At 47.0% G+C, this 21,079-nt stretch overlaps 1 protein-coding gene across 1 annotated transcript in view; it reads left to right on the top strand.

The window, feature by feature from the left end:
• The first annotated feature begins 1,706 nt into the window (after positions 1-1,706).
• Positions 1,707-21,079, top strand: part of TM7SF2 (transmembrane 7 superfamily member 2) — a 93,394-nt gene continuing 74,021 nt past the window's right edge. Inside the window, exons 1-2 of the mRNA XM_086938504.1 lie at positions 1,707-1,796; positions 19,544-20,089. Coding sequence (XP_086794630.1) covers positions 20,032-20,089 — 58 coding nt within the window. The 5' untranslated portion in view covers positions 1,707-1,796; positions 19,544-20,031. The remainder of the gene's footprint in view (positions 1,797-19,543; positions 20,090-21,079) is intronic.

Raw genomic sequence — 21,079 nt, 5'->3', positions numbered from 1 at the left:
AATTCTGTTATTATGTGTAACTGTTGTTGCTACTTATCATGCTTGTCCTATTGTTTACATTTGAGAACAAGCAACCTTCTCTGTTTCGCCTGATTGGTTTGTTTTCAGTAAACTGTCACCTTGTCACTCTTTGTGTATCTTTGTGATTTTTGGATACAGGACTGTATCCCACTGTGTATTACGTTTGTCCCTTGACAGTATTTTATAATTCTTATTAAATTGCACTATCCGTCTGGATAGTAAATATAAAGAATCGTTTTCGTTCTATATTTATTTCTTGTTCCTAATTTTCCTCCAAAAAGGACCATTGTTTTCCTCAAAAAAGTATTTAATGTACGGCGCTCCATTTTGCAAAGAATGACAGATACGTCAGAAATCCTGACATATCTGTTGGCGCAAAAGTCACGCATTGCTGGAGTTGTGTCACAAGCTTGACGCAACTCCAGCAATGCATGTGGTAGGCCTTTGCCTGTGGCACTGCGTCACCCTTACACATGTGATGAGGCACGCATAAGGTTTTGACGCATTGGCGTCCGAACAGTGTTGCAGTGAAATCTCATATATTTCACTGCAACACTTCTACAACCCTTTTTTACGTGGGAACGTCCACCCTGCATACATTGTACCTGAGACAGCAATAATATGGTGCAAGGCTTTACAAGGTGACGCATCTGCCTAGATGCATCACCTTGCAATATGGCGCAACGTGGCGCATTGTTAACGACACCACTGTGTCACAAACAGTGACGCAACGGCGGCACAAAAGTGTTGCAAGGCCTTCATAAATAAGGCCCTTAATATCTTGATTCAGTGTACCTCTGCGACATAAAACAGTCCCTCGTGCATTGTAATGCAAGCACCTCCATAGGAGGTGGAATAATATAACTTTCAACCAACAGGATGGTTTTGAAAAAATGATAACAATCATCATCTTGCAGACAGGTGGGCTGTCACGTTAGGCTTACAATTGAGTCTTGTTGTGCTTAATAGAAGAAACAGCTTTTTAATAGTACCCATTACAATTATTGTTTGTTGGCGAGTTGTTACTAAAGTTACTATTATTATTATTATTACGTTTTAAATCTTGCTTAATGTCGTACTAGCAGTTTGTAGGCGCTATTAGTAAACTATAAGGCTGTTATATTGTTATTATATTGTTTCCCTATGAAATAGCAACGAGTTTACTGGACACGTTATTACGATTGGACGCTGGTGCAAAATGAATAGTGGTGGTTACAGTGCCCCTGCTATTTTCAGGGAGAGGGTTGGTATACATACATACATGAATGCGCTTACAAACAATAAAGCTCTTCTATATATAGGTACATTCGCGCACGCACACACAGTCACCCCTACAGTCACAGATCAAGCATGGACACCGTCACCTAGTCTTGGAATGGATTCTGATACAAAACTTGAGATATTTTAGAACCATGGACACTTTGACCAAAGAACCCTGTGTTAATGTACAAAGGGGTAAAAACACCGATAAAGAGGCAAGCACGCACCACAGCAAACATCCAATTGCTTTCTAGGGCCTGAAGACAGCTGTCACACTGAGTACACTCCCAGCCAATGGTAGTCATTGCGTGCGCCTCCTCACCAATGGCTTGCGAGGATTAAACCGAAACGTACTCTGCTGTTCCATCTTCAATTGGCCGTGTTTTGTCACCGCAGCTTGTGATTGGACACCTGCCTGTAGGCGTTTGTGGGTCGACTGGAGGGGGCGTTCAACAAAAAGGTTGTTGCTAAAAGGAGTTAAAGGAACAGAGTGGGCCAGTTGGGCGCTGCGGCAGGTGAGTCTTCTTTCTTTAGAATAGAGAGCAGAGGGTCGTAATACACAAAGGCTGCCTTAGCATTAACTCTGATATTTTTGGAAGGGCTAGTTAGGCCCCATTGGGCGTGGAACCCGATTTCGTTTTACTCACAGACCTCAGCAGCAAGTGCTCAACCCACTCTCTCGACGATCCTATTGGGACTGGAATCTGTGACCCACGGAGTACGCTGCACACAGGTCTTTGTAGCAAGCTGTTTCAGTTTGGCTGTAACCTCAGAGTTCTAATGTTTCCCAGGTGTATGGCGAGCAGCTGATCACATCCAAATTTGTTATTGTCTTTTCTGGGACTTTTAGTCCTGGTGTTATGAGATAAAAAGTGATGCAAATTCCATATAGCATAGAAAAAAATTGGACTGAATGAACTACTCAGGCATGGAACTGAGAGAACTTGAGAGCTCCGTCTGTGACTTGTAAGAGGTTAGACGAGCAATACCTTCTCAGGCGCATTCTTAATAATACTTCTCTGAAAACACTCAAAAACAGACGACAGTGCTGCCATTTATTCATTTTTGTGTTGTTCGAAGCTGCCCAGGGCGCTTTTAGGAGACTTAAAACAGTCCTGGGTTTTCTTTGAGCCCCACCAACACACAACTACTATCACTATGCTACTGCTAGTAAAACACAAGGAAGTCTCCACAGGTGAGAGGAGGCCATGAGCTTGTTTTCGAGTTTGGTGGACCGGTACAGCGCCCAGTCAAACATGCGGTTCCATTGCGTAATTCTAACGTTAGGGTGATCTCCAAGTTTACACGTCTGGAGCTTCAGCTGCATCTCTGACCTGGTGGGCTATCTACCATAGGGTTAACAGTTTACAGTGACTGGCCCAGTGCCCTGTTGGGAACGGAGAGACTGTCTCTTATTTTCACTGCATGTGATGCATGTGACCATGAACTCTACCACCTTGGTGGGCCGCCCGCCAGAGTCTAAATAGCCATATAAGAAAGGGCCAGGGGGTATGCCAAGCTCTCAATGAGCAAGCAGTTTCTGAGTTTGCCAGACAATGAGAAAAGCTGAAACTCAGACGTATATTTACATGGAGTTTGAGAAAATGAAAAACATGAAATAGAGAACAGACTGAATAAAGGAGTGTGAGAGACAGATAACACACTTCTTGGTATTCTAATAGTCAGTGCCTTTTGCATGATGCAGCAGGTGAGCGCCCAGTTATGTGGCATGGTTGACTAAATTAAGCGGCAAGAAAATGCAAATTATGCAGCATAATGCGCCACATTTTCTGATAGAATTACTTCATTCTTTTTTAATGTGACACATGGCAACGGCTTAGAATGGCTGTTTGAGAGAGAAAACGTGCATAGGCTGAGGAAGAGATGAGAGTCGCTGCCTCTGTGCCATGCATAGATAAGGAAAGGGAGGGTATTATATAAGCAGTTTGAACGGAAAGCAGGAGCAAAGGTCATGGAGGGGAGTGGCACACACAAAGAGATTATAGTTGACTCCTCTGAGTGCCAGTGAGCGAGACTGCCTTATAGTTATGGGAATCCAATGATGGGGGACCGAGTGGGACTCCATTTAAGGGGCGATGACTGGGTGAGCAAAACTCAATTAAAACTATTATTTTATGTTTCTGACATTTGTGGAGAAATTGTGTATTCTCTGGCTCCCAACTCTGAGCACTATCGTCAGGATCACTACCAATGTCCAAAAATATAGGACCAAATTAGGTGTCGAGTTAGTCTAAAGTACGCTGCAGGAAAAGGTACATTACCTCCTCGTCCTGTCTTCCTCGCCACAGTAATTACCCATGAGCCTCCGGCTCCACACAGAACTCCAAGTACAAAAACAGCGCTCTAGTCTCCCTCTCCCTCCTCCAAGATGGCCCCCAGTGGCTCCAGCCAATCCCATAAAGGGACACAGAAGCACCAACACGACCTGTTCTTTTTTTCTGCACTTCTCCGAGTGCTGTGTTCCCTGCTGGTCAGGTGAGTGATTGTTGTTGTTTATTGAAGGCTGGGGTCTTGCTTGAGCAGCCCCTTTTTGGCCTTGGGTATTTCGGTGGGGGATGTGATGTCGTTTTTATTGTTTCTGTATCAATATATTTAATTTTGTGACTTTTGCATTTATTCCCCATTCGTTTGCCTCCGCGCTCCGTGTCCTGCTATAGCGGACCTTGGGGGCGTTTGTTTGTTTGTGCTCGGTCGCTTTGGACCTCGCGCTATGTAGGGGCTCCTGGGGTCCTGCTGAGCGGGACCGTTCTCGGGAATGCTCTTTCCCGGCCGCGCGTCATGCTGAGCTGACTTGGCGCGGCCGGGTGCGGTGACCTCTTCCCCTCCGCTTACTTTCTGACGCGTCTGTGTGCTGTTGCTTGTCGATGGGCGAGATGTGCTCAGACGTGTGTTTTTGCTGAAAACGAATAATTAGGCGGAGCGCGCCGGTTTGCATGCGCTCTTATTCTGTTAGGGGGCGTGTGTTACAGTGATTGGGACGGTTGCCTAGCGACCTAGGGTCCCTTTTTAGGTTTCGCCTGCGAAGAGATGCGCTCTGCGCATCTTTTCGGCGCAGGCGAAATCCTGTTGAGATCTGTAGTGTGGCTTGGTTCGGCCCTCGTCCTTGATTGGCTGGCTCCGTAAACGGAGCCTTGCCATTGGACGAGGGGCCTGTCCGTCAATGCCGGACCAGACACGGGGGCGTTCCCGACATTCTTTGGCTTTTGCCGACGTCACGGGACGCCGGGAACGCCCCCGTGTCTGGTCCGGCATTGCCGGCACTACTGCGTCTCTTCTTCCCGTTTCCCGCCCCGTGACTGGCCGGCCGGCCAATCCTAGCGCGGCCGGCCGGAAGTGCCCGCCCCCCCCCGCCGCCCAGGGGAAGAAGGAAGACGGCGGCCCACAACAAGTATGGCGGCCCACGCGGGGCTCCCGTGGCCTGCCTCTGCGAAGAAAAAAAGCCCACCAACCAGCAAGAGGTAAGAAGCTCAGTAAATATGCCGTGGAAGCAAGCACCTGTGGAGGACGGTACTAAACCTCTCAATGTTCCTTTAACAAAACAGTTCCCGCCAAAAAAGCAACTTGCAAGGGCAGGTTATGACTCCACCCACTCGTTCATCGCACTGCAGCTCTGTATTGATTTCTGCTTGAAATTTACCCAAAACACAGGCATGATACGACCAATATAAGAGGAAACGCTAAAAGCGTGTGATTTATAGAGTCGGTAGTGTTTATGAAGAGTTAGCCAATATATTTTGGCCGCGTGAACGGTCGTCTACCTCTTCCTGCTCTATTTTACTAGAATAACGCAAACAGTGCTGCTAATCTTTACCAAAAGCCTATCGAGTATGAAGGGTATACACACATAGGCATAGAGCATTACAAATACCGGCATAAAAAAAAAAAGTAAACGTTTCAGGTAAATGGATGTCTGTCAGAAATATAGACTCTCCTGAAGAATAAACACAGTTGAAGTATCGTTTCCTGTTTTCCTTTATTTACTGTTCTTAACGTTTAAAATCACTTAATTTCACTACTGAAAGAATACATTGTACACAAGTATAATGTGGATGCTATATGATGTATTGCACGGAATGCTGACGAAAACCCAATAAACAGATCTTTAAAAAAAATAATTAAAAAAGCACATTTCAGGAAATATTTTTATGGGCAAAACAGCTGTAAATCATTCGCTGCTTCTTGGCCCATTATTTCATGCGGATTACAGTCTGGCGATACGCTGCAATGACACACATCCAAATCAGAGAAGCCCGCGAGTCCCTGTGCATTGTGGTTTCAGGATGTGGTGGCGAGTTTTAGGTCACAAACATGTAACCGGTAGTGTTTATGAAGAGTTAGCCAATATATTTTGGCCGCGTGAACGGTCGTCTACCTCTTCCTGCTCTATTTTACTAGAATAACGCAAACAGTGGCCTGCAAGCTTAAACGAGGGCTAAAATACTTTATTAATTTACACTTAAGTGTTGGAAACTACTGTAATTGGTGGCAGTTAACCAAAGTCTTCCCTAAAAATCCACCACCCCACTTCTGGTAAAATGGGTACTCCATTTGAAAAAAAGCAGTTCCTTTCACCTTGTTTAGTGTTTCGGCTTTATATAAATAATAAACGTGTTGTAGCTTGCAGTCTGGTCCGTCTGTTGATCTTCTATGTCCAGGTCTCTCTCATGCATTGAACCCCAGGTGGTTTTGGAAAAGGGTGGAATGCTTTTGACTTCAGAAACATGAGAGCGGCTTTGTACTGTGATGATTAACACTAAAAGCTTTCTTTAATGTAACAAGCTCTGAATGTATTAAACACAACAGATGTCTCAAAACTTACTTCATCTTGGGGGCAAGGAGAAATTGGAGTTCTCATAGTATTTGGATTGATGTTTGAAAGAGAAAATAATGACTCCTTTCTCTGCATCCACCGCGCACAGTCCATTAATGCTGTCTGGTTTATCTGTTCCAGCTGGGTTACACTAGACTTACTTTCAGTTGCAAACTGCTGCCCAACCCTTCCATGGCCAAGGGCACTACCTAGCTTTCTAGCACTCCTAATAGCTCCTTTAATAAGCCTTCTAGCATGCTGCAGAGGGCTATACCAGTTTTTAAAAGCCCTGAAACCGAGTTCTAGCCCATAACGAGGGAGAGGGCCTTTACAGAGGTGCTGTAAGGCTATTGGAACATTCCACACCCTGAGGGTAGAATATTCTAAATTAAAAAGGGGGAAAACTAAGACGAGCATTGAATGTTGAAACATAAACCCTATCCATGCCAGCCATCATTAGCCCTGAGCCACTCATGTCTTCAGTGGAGCCCTCTGCATTCTATTATTCTTATAGCACTTGTTCCACTTCAGCTTTTCCCTTTTTATGTAGCTGTCATGTTTTATTCTTTTATGTAAAACAGCTTCTGCATGAACGCTTGCTGTAAGTACGTTGACTTTAATTTACTTTATCAGGCTTTTATGAGAGGGAAAAAATTAAAATTGGAAGTGGGTCGACCCGTTCCTCATGCAGTATACTTGGGAGCGTCGAAGCAAAGTGTTAATGACAGCTAAACCGAAGAGAGGGAGAGAGAGATATTTGTACTTATATATTTTTTTTGCTACTTGACACTAGCAGAAAAGACGCAGCTGTCAGTAAACCACACATAATTTTTAAAAACAAATTGTAAGCTTTGTAGATTCCGAATTCTCTTCTGGTCCATCCTTGGTTTCACTTCAGTGATGGGGCACTATTTGTAACAGTTTACTTTTTATTTAAATATTTTTTCACAGAGCATACCTTTACACAGCCGCTTGTACAATAACCTGTCCACTCTTCATTTATCATGATCCTGTTTGTTAAAGCCCTACGGGATTTGAATTCTTTACGTTCACTTTATAGATCCTTCCTAGCCAGTGAGACATTGCTTCTAAGCCTCATTTATCCGGTGAGAATTGTCACTTCGCGGATGGCATGTCTCATGCTGATAGCTTAGTAAGCATGGCTCGCACCCATGGGCAACAGGAGCCAGACCACCAGCTGTCCATTCCCTCCTGGCACAAAGTGAGCTGCTTTATGGCCCCTGTGCTGCGAAAGCTGCTGCAGCAGCATTAAACTTGGAACATGTTGTTCTTGCTACTGGGAATAGTAGCACACTTGCGACAGATTTGTCTCCATGATTGTATTTTTGGAAGTGGCTTATGGAGCACGTTGATTCAGTCTTGAGTTCAAAGCAAGCATTCCTTCCTAAGTAGTTCTTAAACATGTGATGCAGTTAAGGCACAAGCTGAGCTGTAACTAGTGTGCCTTTGTTTCAAAATGTCCGGCGAGGTCTTGGCATGTTCTTGACTCATGGGTGCTTCGGGCATATATTTCTGATAACACGCCATGATGGCACATTTCACGACCTGGGCAGAGCACAGCTCCATAAAATAGCGTTTAGTTATCCAAGCACCTAGTATAACTGTGCAACCCAAGGTTCAGGATGATATAGCTGTCGAGTTCAGACTCTGATAATAGAACACAAAGCAACATCTGGATCTAAAAGAAGAAAGGGGCAGCTCAGTGTGCCTAGCTGGAGTGGAGTATTCCTTTTTAAAGGACAAGTTCAAGTTACCAAGCTGTCACCCCCCCCCCCCCCCCCCCCCCCCCTGTTTTCCTAGGTAAACATAGTCCATCTTACAAAAATAACTTTACACGTTAAGGAGTTCTTTTTATACCGTTTCATTGTTTCAGTACTTCCGATTCCTGTTCCGATTTGCTTTTGCCCATTACAGCCACATAGTATCTTATCTGTAAGTGAAGTAGACGCCGTAATCTTCCAGCTGTCGTGTAGAACCCAAATTCATGCACAGCCCCCCTGTAGAGCTGAAAATGAATCGGCATAATGTATATAGTGGAGGGCTCTGTGTGGCTGTGTGTGTGGGGAGGTTTGTGTGGCTGTGTGTGTGGGGAGCTTTGTGTGGCTGTGTGTGTGGGGAGCTTTGTGTGGCTGTGTGTGTGGGGAGCTTTGTGCGGCTGTGTGTGTGGGGAGCTTTGTGCGGCTGTGTGTGTGGGGAGCTTTGTGTGGCTGTGTGTGTGGGGGGGGCTCTGTGTGTGTCATTTGCGAGAGATAAAGCTAGTGGCATTGTAAATGACAATGCCATTTATTTATGTTAAAAAATACATAAATAAAAATAATGTCAAGAGCAATGCCAATAGCTCTAACTTTAACAAAGGCGAAACCATTGCATTGTAAATGCTTGTTTTACCGTGCGTGTAGTTTTCACTTATGCCTGTGTTTGTTCGAGTGGACATGGGGCGTGATGCTTCTGCCGTGCCTGATCCTGGCTCCTTCTCAGTATGTTCTCCTTCTGGGATGGCGATTCCCTTTATGGGGTTGTTGCTGCACATGTTTGTAATTGCTGTGGCTGCTGCTTTACGGTGTCAGGGGACGGTTACTGCGGTGATGTGGGCCTGAGTTGATGACGCTGGGTGCATGGGGCCGTTCTTGCATTGGTCCTTGGGCACATTCACAAACATTTGGTGTTTCCCTGAATCTGTGTCACCTCTTGCTGATGTTTTATTCTTTCCGTATCAGCGCCCTGAGCCTGGGTCATTGCCCCTTCATTCTTCAGTTTTGAGGGTTCTGGACAAGGGTTCCTTTCCGCGTTTTTTGTGTAAGGGGAAACCCCTGCAGGATTTTGCTGTGTATGCCCCTCCTCGTTGGAGGTTGATTCCTTGATGGCCAGCATGTCTTCTCAAGGGACTGTTGTTTCGGGGGTTTCTTCTGCTGTCCCGGTTGACCATACAGTGGATGGTGCGGTGATGCGCACTTTTGCGGCTGTGCATTTTTCTGTCGGGGCTGCTGCCTGTTCCTCTTGCACGATCCAGTCTTTGCTGATGGATTTGCTTCCGTGGCTGTAGGTTGGATCAGGGGGAGGATGCTTCTTCTGATCTGGAAATGCTGGGGCGGCATGTACGCCTGCTGTCTGATGTTCCTTTTGATTCATTGGGGACGGGCGGTTTCGGCTGCTGGGGCATCTGTCGCTACCAGGCGTCAGTTGTAGATTCGTTCCTGGACGGCTGACGATGCGCTGTGGAGTCTCCTGGTGGTGATCCCTTTTTCGGGGGTTCTTTTGCTTGGTCCTCCTTTGAATGACATGGTGTTTACTACTATGTTGGGCCGTAAGCTCATTGCTCCTGAGCGTACTGGTTTCTTCCGTGCCTTTGATTCCCAGCATGTTTTTGGTCGTTCTGGGAGGGGACGTGCTGGGCTTACGTGTCTTGTCTGGATCGTTCCTGATATTGGTCCGGTTGGGGGTCGCCTCTCTTGATTCGTGGGCTCTTGGCAAGGGACTGTGTCAGTCCTATGGGTTCTTCAAGTGGTTTCAGAGGGTGTTATTCTTGGGTTTACCCGGACTCCCCCTGGCTGTTTCGGGTCCGTGCCTTGTCCCAGAGTCCCTCTAAGGCGGTTGTTGCTTTGGTTGGCATTTGTTTCCCTAATGACCGGTCATACGGTGTTTCCTGTGCCCTGCGTTCTGTTGTGGTTGGACGTGTATTCCTTCCTATATTGTTGTGTGCATGCGCTCCGGGATTCTTCATCCTGTGATGGGCCAGATGTAGGTCGAGGCTTTCATCCCGCGCCGGTATTTCGTTATGGTTTCACTGCAGTTGATCCTTCCTCTGGTGTCTCGGGGTGTTTCCGGGCGTCTTTGGTCTTGAGAGATGCTTGTATACATGTGCCTGTTTCATCCCGTCTATCAGCGGTTTCTCCGGTTTGCGTCCTGGGTCGTCATTACCGGTTCCTGGTGGTGCCTTTTGGTTTCTGCTCTTCTCCCGGGTCCTTTACTTTGGTTCTGGCTCCTCTTGTTGGACTCTTGCATGGGGAGGGCGTTAGTGTATATTCCTTATCTGGACGACACTTTCATTTCTGCTTCTTCTCTTTCTATGGCGGAGTTTCTTGTCCGGAGTGTGTTTCATGTCCGGGGGCATCACGGTTTCCTCGTGAATGTGACGGAGTCCTTCCTGGTTCCTACACGGGGATTGACTTCGTTGGGGTTCTGTTCCAGACTCTTTTGGGGATGGTGTTCCAAACCCCTCCCCGGATTCTGTCCCTGATGTCGGATGTTAGTCCCCTGTTATTGGGGCATCTTGTCCTGTACACCTGTGGTTGAGGATTCTAGGTGTTATCGGCCTCTTTCTTGACGATGCCATGGGCTCGCCTCCACTTGTACCCGGTGGTGTTCCCACCTTTGGTCGCGTTAGGTCCCCTGTTCCCTCGATATGGGTGTTTTGGTTCCTATGTCGGTGGATGTTCGGGTGGTCCTGTGTTGGTGGTTGGACGTGGGTCGTCTGTCCGGGGGCCGCCCCTTTCTGTTTATTCCCACCCGCGTGGTCACGACCGGTGCCCGACTGCTGGGTTGGGGTGCTGATCTGGGGGATTCGGCGACTCTGGGGGTTTGGCCTCAGTCGGTGTTGTCGGGTTCCTCCAAATGCGTGGTGCTGAAGGCCGTCCCTTTTTGATCTGCTGGATTCTCTGATCTTCTTCGGGGTCTCCATGTGCATGTCCGGATGGACAGTCGGGTGGTGAGGTCTTATGTGGCCCGTCAAGGGGGATGCGGGGTTCGTTCCCTCAGTTGCATCAGCCGTCTGTTTTGTTGTTGGGCGGAGGTGAACCTGACGTCCCTATCTGCCTTTTACCTGCCGGATCCGGCGACCACTGTGACGGATTTTCTGAACCTGGTGTTTCCTTCCATGGAGTCTTTGTCCCTCACACATTTGATGTTCGTGGGGTGGCGGAGGTTGTTTGGGTCTCCGATTGTGGACCTCTTTGCTTCCCGGGCTGTTGCCTGAATCCGCTGCTTTTGCACGATTATGCCTTGCGAGGATGCTTGGTTGGTGTACGCTCTGTCGTTCCTTCGGCCAAGGGGCCTGTTGTATGCCTTTCCCCCTGTTCCCCTGTTTCCGGCGGTCTTGCATGAGATCAGGAGGAAGGGATCCTTTAGACTTCTGATCGCTCCGGGTTGGATCGGTCGCACTTGATATCCCCTACGGTTGGAATTGGCTGTGTCTCCAGGGTGGGCCTTACCATTCGTGCCTTACCCTCTGTTGGGTCCTCTTCTTCCTCTACCTGTGTTACGTTACATGGGTCTGCGGGCCTGGCTCTTGTGTGGGATTCTCTGAGGCGTGGAGGTTGTTCTATGTCTGTGGCTGGTGTCATTCAGCAATTTCGGAGGCCTTGTTCTCTGAAGTCCTACGCTAAGCATTGGGATTTCTTTGCCTCTTGGTGTGTGTGTCACAGGCTGTCGTTGGCTTCCTTGGAACCTGATCGGATTCTGTAATTTTACTTCATGGTTTCCTTTTGGGCTTGGCCGTTTCCACTCTCTGGGCTCAGTGGGCCGCCATTCGGGCATTTCATGTCCTGCCTTTGGTTCGATTTTCTCCTCTGAATGCTCGGCTTTTTGAGTCCATTTCTTTGCCACGTCCCCGTCCTTTCTTGTGTTCTCCTCCTTGGGACCTTACTCTGGTATTGCGTTCCTTGCTGTCGGCTCCTTCGAGCCTTTGGTATCGGTGGGCCTGAAGTTCTTGGGACTCAATGTGGTGTTTATTGTGGCTATTGATTCTGCCAGGCGTATTGGTGTGCTGGGTGCCTTCTTACGGTCTGCTCCAGATTGGTCATTTTGTCTGATCGTGCAGTCTTGCGCCCTCATTCTATGTTTATTCCTGGGGTGGATTCTTCTTTTCACCGTTCTGCTGAAGTGGTTCTTCCATTTCTTTGTCCTGAACCTTCCTCGGCTGCGGATTACCTTCTCCACCTGTGGATGTGCGTCGTGCATTGTTGGTTTATTTCTCATGCACTCATTACTTTTGTAGGGTTGACTTTTTGTTTGTCAATTTTTGGTTTGTCTCGTCAGGGCCTGAGGCCCTCCCTGTCCACTGTCAGTCGTTGGATTATGGTAGCCATACGGTTGGCTTCGGGTCTGTTTCTGTTCTTCCCCCTCTTACTGTTCAGGGTCGGTCCACTGGATCTGTTTCTGTATCGTGGGCCGCCTTTGAGGGGTGTCCATGGAGGATGTTTGCCGGGCGGCCGGTTGGTCGTCCCCGCATACTTTCAGGTCCCATTTTCACCTTCGGATTGGGGTGGGGTTTCTGTTTCCTTTGCCTCCTCTGTACTGTCGGCTGGGATTCCTTGAGGTGTATATTTCTGTGGAATATTTGTACCTCTTGTGTTTGGATATGTTCTCTACATGGTTTCTGTGGAGTGTTTTCCTTGCATGAAGCTGATTGCTTTGGTATCGGCTCATGGGTAATTACTGTGGCGAGGAAGACAGGACGAGGAGGTAATGCCCCGGTTACTTACCGGTAATCTTCATTACTCCGAGTCCATGTCTTCCTCGCCACAGTATAGTTTCCCTTCCCTCCCGGCCCTGGTGGTGGCTTCATGTCTGCGGCTTGGTTCTTCAGGTCGTGTTGGTGCTTCTGTGTCCCTTTATGGGATTGGCTGGAGCCACTGGGGGCCATCTTGGAGGAGGGAGAGGGAGACTAGAGCGCTGTTTTTGTACTTGGAGTTCTGTGTGGAGCCGGAGGCTCATGGGTAATTACTGTGGCGAGGAAGACATGGACTCGGAGTAATGAAGATTACCGGTAAGTAACCGGGGCATTATGTGCCTAATGCTGCACATTCTGTGCCTAATGCAGCACATTCGGTTTAAACTTTGTAAAGAATCTTCCACTGTGCGGCACCACATGTGACACTCTTTATTTTAGTAACTTTTGATCCATTTGAACTAGAATCCGAAATATTTTTTGTTGAAATCTGCAAACGATGTCACAAATGGTGGCTTACTTGGTAAGCGAAGTAATAAAGGGGCGCCATAACAGCAGAACAGCATAATTCCAGTGCTCCTTACAATTTTGCACCTGGGCCAGTGTGGAATGCAGGCATTATTGCCTGCCAACAATGGCTTGTGTGGGCGGGTTCCTTTTGATTAGGCAACGAGGTGGTCCAACACAGTGTGCAATATGATTGGGGGATGGTCCAACACAGTGTGCAATATGATTGGGGGGGTGGGTGGGTGGGGGGGGGCTTCGACAGGTCTTGTTGTTGTATTAACTCTGCAGTAAAAGAACCCAGACCGTCCCTGATGGATGGTAGTAACCGTCCCTTATGAAGAGTACAATTCACAAAGCTATTTGCGCGAGTCCAACTTAAATGTAAATGTGGGGTACTTGTAAAGCGCACTGTTACTCTAACCGAGTGTCCTGGCGCTGCAGACCGCTGGGGAACCCGTCCTGGTTTTCCCTGTGAGATGGTCCCTTTCTGGGTATCTCCAGGGTGAAACCAGGCATCCCTGGCGTCTGTGGGGGGCCGTTGTAGAGATGAGGCAAGCTTAATGCCCAGAGTTACCGAGTGTGTTCCGTGGTTCGAGTAGGCACTGAGGCCAGAATTATCAAGTCCGTTGACCACCGGTCCACGACCCTGCTGCGTCGGGAATGGAACCCTGGTCCCGGGTCATTCTCTGCTTACAGGTCTGCCGCCTCTAACCAGTGAGCCACACCTCTCCACTTACATGTGCAAATAGCTCCATTAACAGCAGGTGACTTTGCACCCATAAATCTCCTTCTTGGATAAGAAGGCGGACTAGTACGCCCTTTAGTGTGTGCATAGGCCAAAATATTTTCTTGTGGAATCTCTAGTAAAAACTGTTCAATTGCAAAGAGGAAATGGCATTTCTTAACGCACAGTAGTGAGCGCTGTACAATAGATATACGGAGGAGCCACTGCCTATTTGCCATAACATACTCACAGAAGTTTCCCAGCAATGTGTCTGGAAACCTACCTTTGCTGCAGGTTTTAAGACATAGCGTGGGACACATTTGTAACTTCTTAAAATGAGTAAGGACCTGATTTAGAGTTTGGCCGAAGGATATCCCGTCCATCTTATTTTAAGTGCCATTGGATATACTGCATTTGTAATAAGGCAGAAGGGATATCCATCATGATGTCACAGAGTAACCAGCAGCAACTTCTTGTCAGGGGCTTCAGGGCACAGCACTCTGCATCCTGTAAGGCCCCTCCGTATAAACCTCATATCAGCTCCTAACAACTCGACAATCTGCACCCGATCTCTTTACTGCCTTACTTTGCTAAGGTTACTGAGAAAGTAGTGAATTAACAACTCATGGCGCATGTTGAGAAACGTGGGAAAACAAAGGGGAGAGCAAGGGATGGTGTTCACCCAAGGTGAACGGAGAGTACTCCTGTTCCCCTGATCAAGGACTGAATTAAACAGAGAGGAGTACCACCAAAAGAAAAACAGAAGATTTCCTAATGGGGTGTTCTGACTGACAAAAGGGAAGGATTCATCCTTTTGTAAAAAAAAACCCTCACTCACCAGCCTAGTGATGACATGCTTCATCATCGGGGTCCACCCTGGTGGCCTAGCTCACCAGGGTGTGCTTCAACACCGGAAGTACAGTGGAGCAGGTTGTGAATGTAAGTGCAAAAAAAGGTGTTAAAAATTGTCCTGGTTTAACTTATAGAAAATATGAATTTTATTTTAAAGCAACTGGACAATATTAAAAAAGGGGGCGAGATACTGAGAGGGAAGTTACGGCCAGAGTATCTCTATATGTGTATTGGTCAACATGTTTCTACCTTACATGGGAAGTACCAGGTATTCATCAGGACCATGAACAAGGAAATGGACGGTATGTACCCCCTAAAAGGCACACCCTATCCTAGATCCTCGTGTATCTATTAGCAAAAATCGCTAATTGTGAAATGCTCGGTCAAAAGTGATTGAGCATGTATAGTAAAAAGCAAAAGACCTGTGGAGAAGAGAGAAAACAAATATCAGGCGTGATCAGTCTTACAAGCCTGTTACGTCCTGCTGTGTCTCTGTGCTTTCATACTTCATGCCACTGTCACTTCGAAAGCTTCGCGTGATTGAAACGTGCTAATCAGATGTCCGTGAAGGGCTTATTGTTGTGCCAGGACATGTATGCTTATCAAGAGGTACGTTCTCAATCGCATGCACTATGTTTATCGCAATCTCACTCATTCTTGTAAATGCATAGAGGCGCAATATTGTATTCTGTTCACCACTCTATGGTGGTCGGGATAATCGTTGTGCAAAGTTTGCCCGTAAACATAAATGACACACAAGGACTAACAAACAAGTAACATTTAAGAGGCACACAGGTAATTCATGGTGGGGAGAGGCTTACTCCTATTATGTTGTCAAATGCTTCGGCGGGCAGGGGGTAGTCTCGTCATTCATTGTTTGTTTGTTAGTCCTTGTGTGTCATTTATGTTTACGGGCAAACTTTGCACAACGATTATCCCGACCACCATAGCGGGGTGAACAGAATACAATATCGCGCCTCTATGTATTTACAAGAATGAGTGAGATTGCAATAAACATAGTGCATGCAATTTAGCACGCACCTCTTGATAAGCATACATGTCCTGGCACAACAATAAGCCCTTCACGGACATCTGATTAGCATGTTTCAATCACGCGAAGCTTTCCTAGTGACAGTGGCATGAAGTATGAAAGCACAGAGACACAGCACGACGTAACAGGCTTGTAAGACTGATCACGCCTGATATTTGTTTGTTTTCTCTCTTCTCCACAGGTCTTTTGCTTTTTACTATACATGCTCAACCACTTTTGACCGAGCATTTCACCATTAGCGATTTTTGCTAATAGGTACACGAGGATCTAGGATAGGGTGTGCCTTTTAGGGGGTACATACCGTCCATTTCCTTGTTCATGGTCCTGATGAATACCTGGTACTTCCCATGTAAGGTAGAAACATGTTGACCAATACACATATAGAGATACTCTGGCCGTAACTTCCCTCTCAGTATCTCACCCCCTTTTTTAATATTGTCCAGTTGCTTTAAAATAAAATTCATATTTTCTATAAGTTAAACCAGGACAATTTTTAACACCTTTTTTTGCACTTACATTCACAACCTGCTCCACTGTACTTCAGGTGTTGAAGCACACCCTGGTGACGCTAGGCCACCAGGGTGGACCCCGATGATGAAGCATGTCACCACTAGGCTGGTGAGTGAGGGTTTTTTTTTACAAAAGGATGAATCCTTCCCTTTTGTCAGTCAAAACACCCCATTAGGAAATCTTCTGGTTTTCTTTTGGTGGTACTCCTCTATTTGTTTAATTCAGCATGTTGAGAAACACCATCTTCTACATTTCTCCCAGTTGGGCTTTCGTGCCATGCACTCAATAGAATCGGCACTACTCTTTGTCACGCAAACTATCAGGCAATGTGCGGATGCCAGGCAGACAGCGGCCTTAATACTGTTGGACTTAAGCGCCGCCTTTGACACTGTGGCCCATCACACCTTGCTCCAGTGTCTGAATAAAGGCGGTGTCTCAGGCCCTGCACTGATGTGGATGAAATCCTTCTTGTCGTAGCGCAGTTTCCAGGTGAGGCAAGGCTCCGATTACTCTAAAATTATCAAGCTAAAACAGGCAGTGCCGTAAGGTTCGGCCCTAAGCCCGACCCTGTTTAATCTTTATGTGACACCTCTAGCTAAGATAGCGGATGGCTTCGGGATCAGGGTCGTGTCCTATGCTGATGACACGCAAATGGTGGTCTCCCTGACTCAGGAACAGGACTCTGCAGCCGTCAACTTCGTGGCATGCTTGCAAGAACTAGCATCTTGGTTGGCTAATAACTGCCTGAAGTTGAATGGAAATAAGACAGAGCTGCTTGTCGTGGGGAGAGCCTCGTCAGTGTGGTCATCAGCTTGATTGCCCCAGAGTCTGGGACCTACTCCGTCGCCTAGCGATCAGGTGAAGAACCTGGGTGTGTGGCTCAATCCCAAGCTCTCCTTCGAATACCAAACTAGGCGGGTGGTGGGGATCTGTTTGGGGTCTTAAGGGCCTTCGTAAAACTCTGGACTTTCTGCCTGTTCCAGCTAGGAAGACTATGGTACACGCCCTTGTGACGTCTCGCCTTGATTACGGAAATATACTGTACCTGGGCGCCAAGGCGGAATGTCTGAATAGACTTCAATGTCTACAGAATGCAGCAGCGCGGCTGGTCCTCATGCAACCGAGGCGGGCCTCCTCAAGGAAGGCTCTGGCGACCCTTCATTGGCTTCCCAGTAGGGAACGGGTGCTGTTTAAGGGACTTTGCGTTTGTCATCGCAACTCCCAGGGAATGGGTGCCGCATACCTGGCTGACCTGATCACCCGCTAGGCTTCCACAAGGCTACTTAGATCCTGTCGGACGGGCTTGCTACTTGTTCCCAAGGTCCAGAAGGCTAGGATGGGGGGGCCGGTCGTTTCGCCACCTGGCTCCTCAGAACTGGAACAAACTTCCTCTGAGTCTTAGGTTAGAGGTCTCCGAGGTTAAGTTTAGGAAAGACCTGAAAACTCCTCTTTTTCAGCGCATGTAGGGTCGCTTGAATTGTCCAGGTTCTTCTGTTGTCAGGTTCTCTGTATTCTGCCTCTCATCACAGCCTGGGAAACACCAGTTGGTATAACCAGCCGCTTTACAAATGCTCATATTATTATTATTATTATTATTATTATTATTATTATTATTATTATTATTATTATTATTATTATTATTATTAATATTCAATTTAGGAGCGTTCATGAAAACACAAGTGTTCCTCGTCTTTGCCTCGTCTCCGTGTTCCTGGTGACTGGAGGAGGAGGGGCCTGAAGGGGCTGAAGCATGATCCAGCTACTGAATGCTGTTAAACCACAACACTGTAGTGGTATGTCTGGGTTGCGCATGTCTGAAGGGTGTAGTTCAACTACAGTGCCCTCACACGGGCATAATCCATTTTATTTAGCAGACCTACTGCACATGCCTCAGACAGCACAGTCAATCTGCTAAAATGTGTCTGTCAGGGTGCACATCAGTGTATCCCTGAAGCCAATAAAATGAAACACACAAAGCAGCAGGGGCAGGACCCCCTGAACTTTCCCAGCTTCTTGAAGGGCTGTGCGTCCAGTCCTATCAAGAGGCTGGAAGAGGGATTGTGGTAGGTCTTCCCCTTTTCAAACCTGCCATTTCTGCTCTGTCTGACTCCTCCTTTTGGAATCATGGCTTGCTGGTTCCAATGCCCAGCACCAGATCCCTGTTCTGCTGCTGCAATAGAGCCTCCGAGTTGCCAGCTAAGTAGGCAAGGTAAGTAAAACAAGCCATGTTGTTTCTCTGTGCGAGCGTATGTTTTTGTGAGTGATTAAGAATGAATGGGATTTAGTGAAAGTATGTGAGTGTGTTTGAGAGTGTCAATGAGAGTGAAAGTGAGTTGGAATCTGAGTGAGTGTGTATGAATTGGTGAAAGTAAGTACGAGGGAGGGAGTGAGTGAAGGAGTGTGATTGTGCTAAAACGAGTGATTCATTGAAGGTTGTCAGGGGGACTAGAAGTGAGTGAGGGGTACAGCTACCAATGGGGAAGCAGAATGCAGTTGCACCAGTGCCCAGAGTAAATGAGTGTGTGTGCGTTAGAAAGTGAGAAAGAGAACCAGTGAGTATGAGTACATTTGTGTGTAACAGTGAGAGGGAGTGAGTATAATTAAGAACGCGTTAGATTGAGTAAGGGGGAAGAGAGTAAATGTGAGTATGAGTGAGGCAAATTTTGAAAAAATGGGGTGAACTCTTGGCTAATACTGTGCCTCACCGCCAGTTGCCACTGGGAGTAACTTGTGCTTCAAACTCGAAATCAGGTCCATAATCTATATCCACGCAAAGTCATTAACCTCCGAGTGTACTTTACGATCTTTTTGTGAATCAGGCCCAACAGCTAGACTTGACAGTGAAGCAAATGATGAGGTATACCCATAGAAAGTGCATGAGGCCTCTAGTGAGGACATTTGTGAAGCACACACTGGGGAGATACTACACTCTATGTAAGTGTATGGAAATTAAGGTCACACTTGAGTGTATGATGCTGCTGTTGGTGGGATGAGTAAAATATGACACGGTATACGCGGGACATTTAGTGTGCTACAAGGTCACCATAAAAGTGTAGCCTAAAACACGATAATATTGTTATGTGGAAAATGTAGAATAACAACGCACAAGAGCACAGCCATGCATCGCCTAGATAACACTGGAATAAAGTGCTGCACAGAGATCATAGGACCTGACAAAGATTTTGTTGTGAGTAGGTGTAACTAAGTCTTGGAGTACTTCTGAACTCCAAGATTAAGCCAAGAGTACTACAAGAATAAGAAAAGCAAATGCTCTGTGAATCAAGCTCATAGATTTGAACCATTTCTTCTTCCACTTCACAGGTGGCTGGAAGAGGACACAAGACTTTGCCAAAGTCGAGACCAAGGCACTGCTGCACAATCAGAAGTTCTTCTTAAGGCGGTGTTGCCTTTGTGACGCTCCTCGTAGAAAAGAAGAGGGCCCATGTATCGCCCAACACGTGTGAACAACCAAAGTCGATCAAGAACTGCACCCAGTGAGAGTTTCTAAATCAACAGGATCCTCCATAGGTCTCCAGCGCCCACAGAGAAAAGCCTAAGGACATCTTTGCTCCGATAGTCGCGACTGAGACTGAAGAGAAGAACCGAACAACTAACCCTGCGGGATCCAGCCTCCATCCAACCTAATCACAAGATACCATACTATCTGCTAAAGCCAACCAGGACACAGCAGACGGCACTAGAGTGTTATCAGTTCCTTCCGAACTATTGACTAGCACAAGAAAACTGTCCCGGATACCTCTTGCAGTACCAGCCGTCTATTCACCTCCACCCTTTTAAGAGCTGGGGCCATGTCGGGCAAATACAGAGTACCGCAAACTAAGGAGAGGGAGTTTGGTGGTGCTTTGGGTAAGAGGCATGTTTGCCATCAGCTTTCTATAGTATTCCCTCCTACTACTCCACAGGGAATTATTCATCTGTTCCACACGCAGCCTAGACAGCAGAGATGGCCAAGCTGTCTCCCTGACACGTGACCTTCAATGGGTGTTGTGTGTGGAGCCAAGATTTAGGGAATCCCCGTTATTATCCTGCAATGCTGACCTTTTGCTTTGTACAGCTCAGACCGAGAGTGTGCCCCACCAGATAGGAGTATTTTCCACCCTCCTCCAACCCTCCAATTGTTTTGGGCTGTGTCGTATGCAGTCCAGACATAGGCGTGTCTCAGCCCTCTCCTACCATCAGGCACTTATTGGATAGGGCCTAGTCTTCCCACACCAACATTTGACATTCATTTATTCAGGGATGGGGAGGGTTGAAAACAACAAAATATATATATATTTTTAAACGTGTACCTCTTCTGCTGTCTCTCATTCGTCGTCTCTCCACTCTTTTCCTGACTACGAGCCCAGAAGCAGGAGGACCACAAGCTCCCCTAAGCCAATCATGACGCTGCTGTCACAGCAGTGCAGTGATTGGTCTGAGTGCTATGTTCAGATCTCGGACAGGGAGTGGGAGCCTGTGCATGTGCTCCATCCGAGCAATACAGTCGGTGGAGAACATGCAAAGTGCGCATAACTGTTTGGCCGGCCCAAGACGGCCCACCAAAAACGAATCTGCACTTTCTGTGCACAAATCACTCCTCACTGTGAAACCAGCCCCGCCCGCCCTAGCATAGCCCTGTAGGTACGAAAAATAAAATGATAAAAAAAATGTATATATCATTTAATATTTTTCTTTTTTTCACTGCTGTGAGAGCAGTGGGTCGACGCTCCTCCGCCTTAGGTGCCGCCCCATATGATTTATTAGTTCACAAGACTTGGCTTACTCCCCTCCACATACCCCTAGACCATCTTCAGTCTCGATTTACTGTAGTAAAGTAAAAGAGAACCAACATAAATT

This window comes from Lissotriton vulgaris, chromosome 9 (genome assembly GCF_964263255.1).
Source record: "Lissotriton vulgaris chromosome 9, aLisVul1.2, whole genome shotgun sequence".
NCBI lineage: Eukaryota > Metazoa > Chordata > Amphibia > Caudata > Salamandridae > Lissotriton > Lissotriton vulgaris.
Note: the sequence above shows the minus strand (reverse complement) of the source record. Positions and strands in the feature narration are given on the sequence as shown.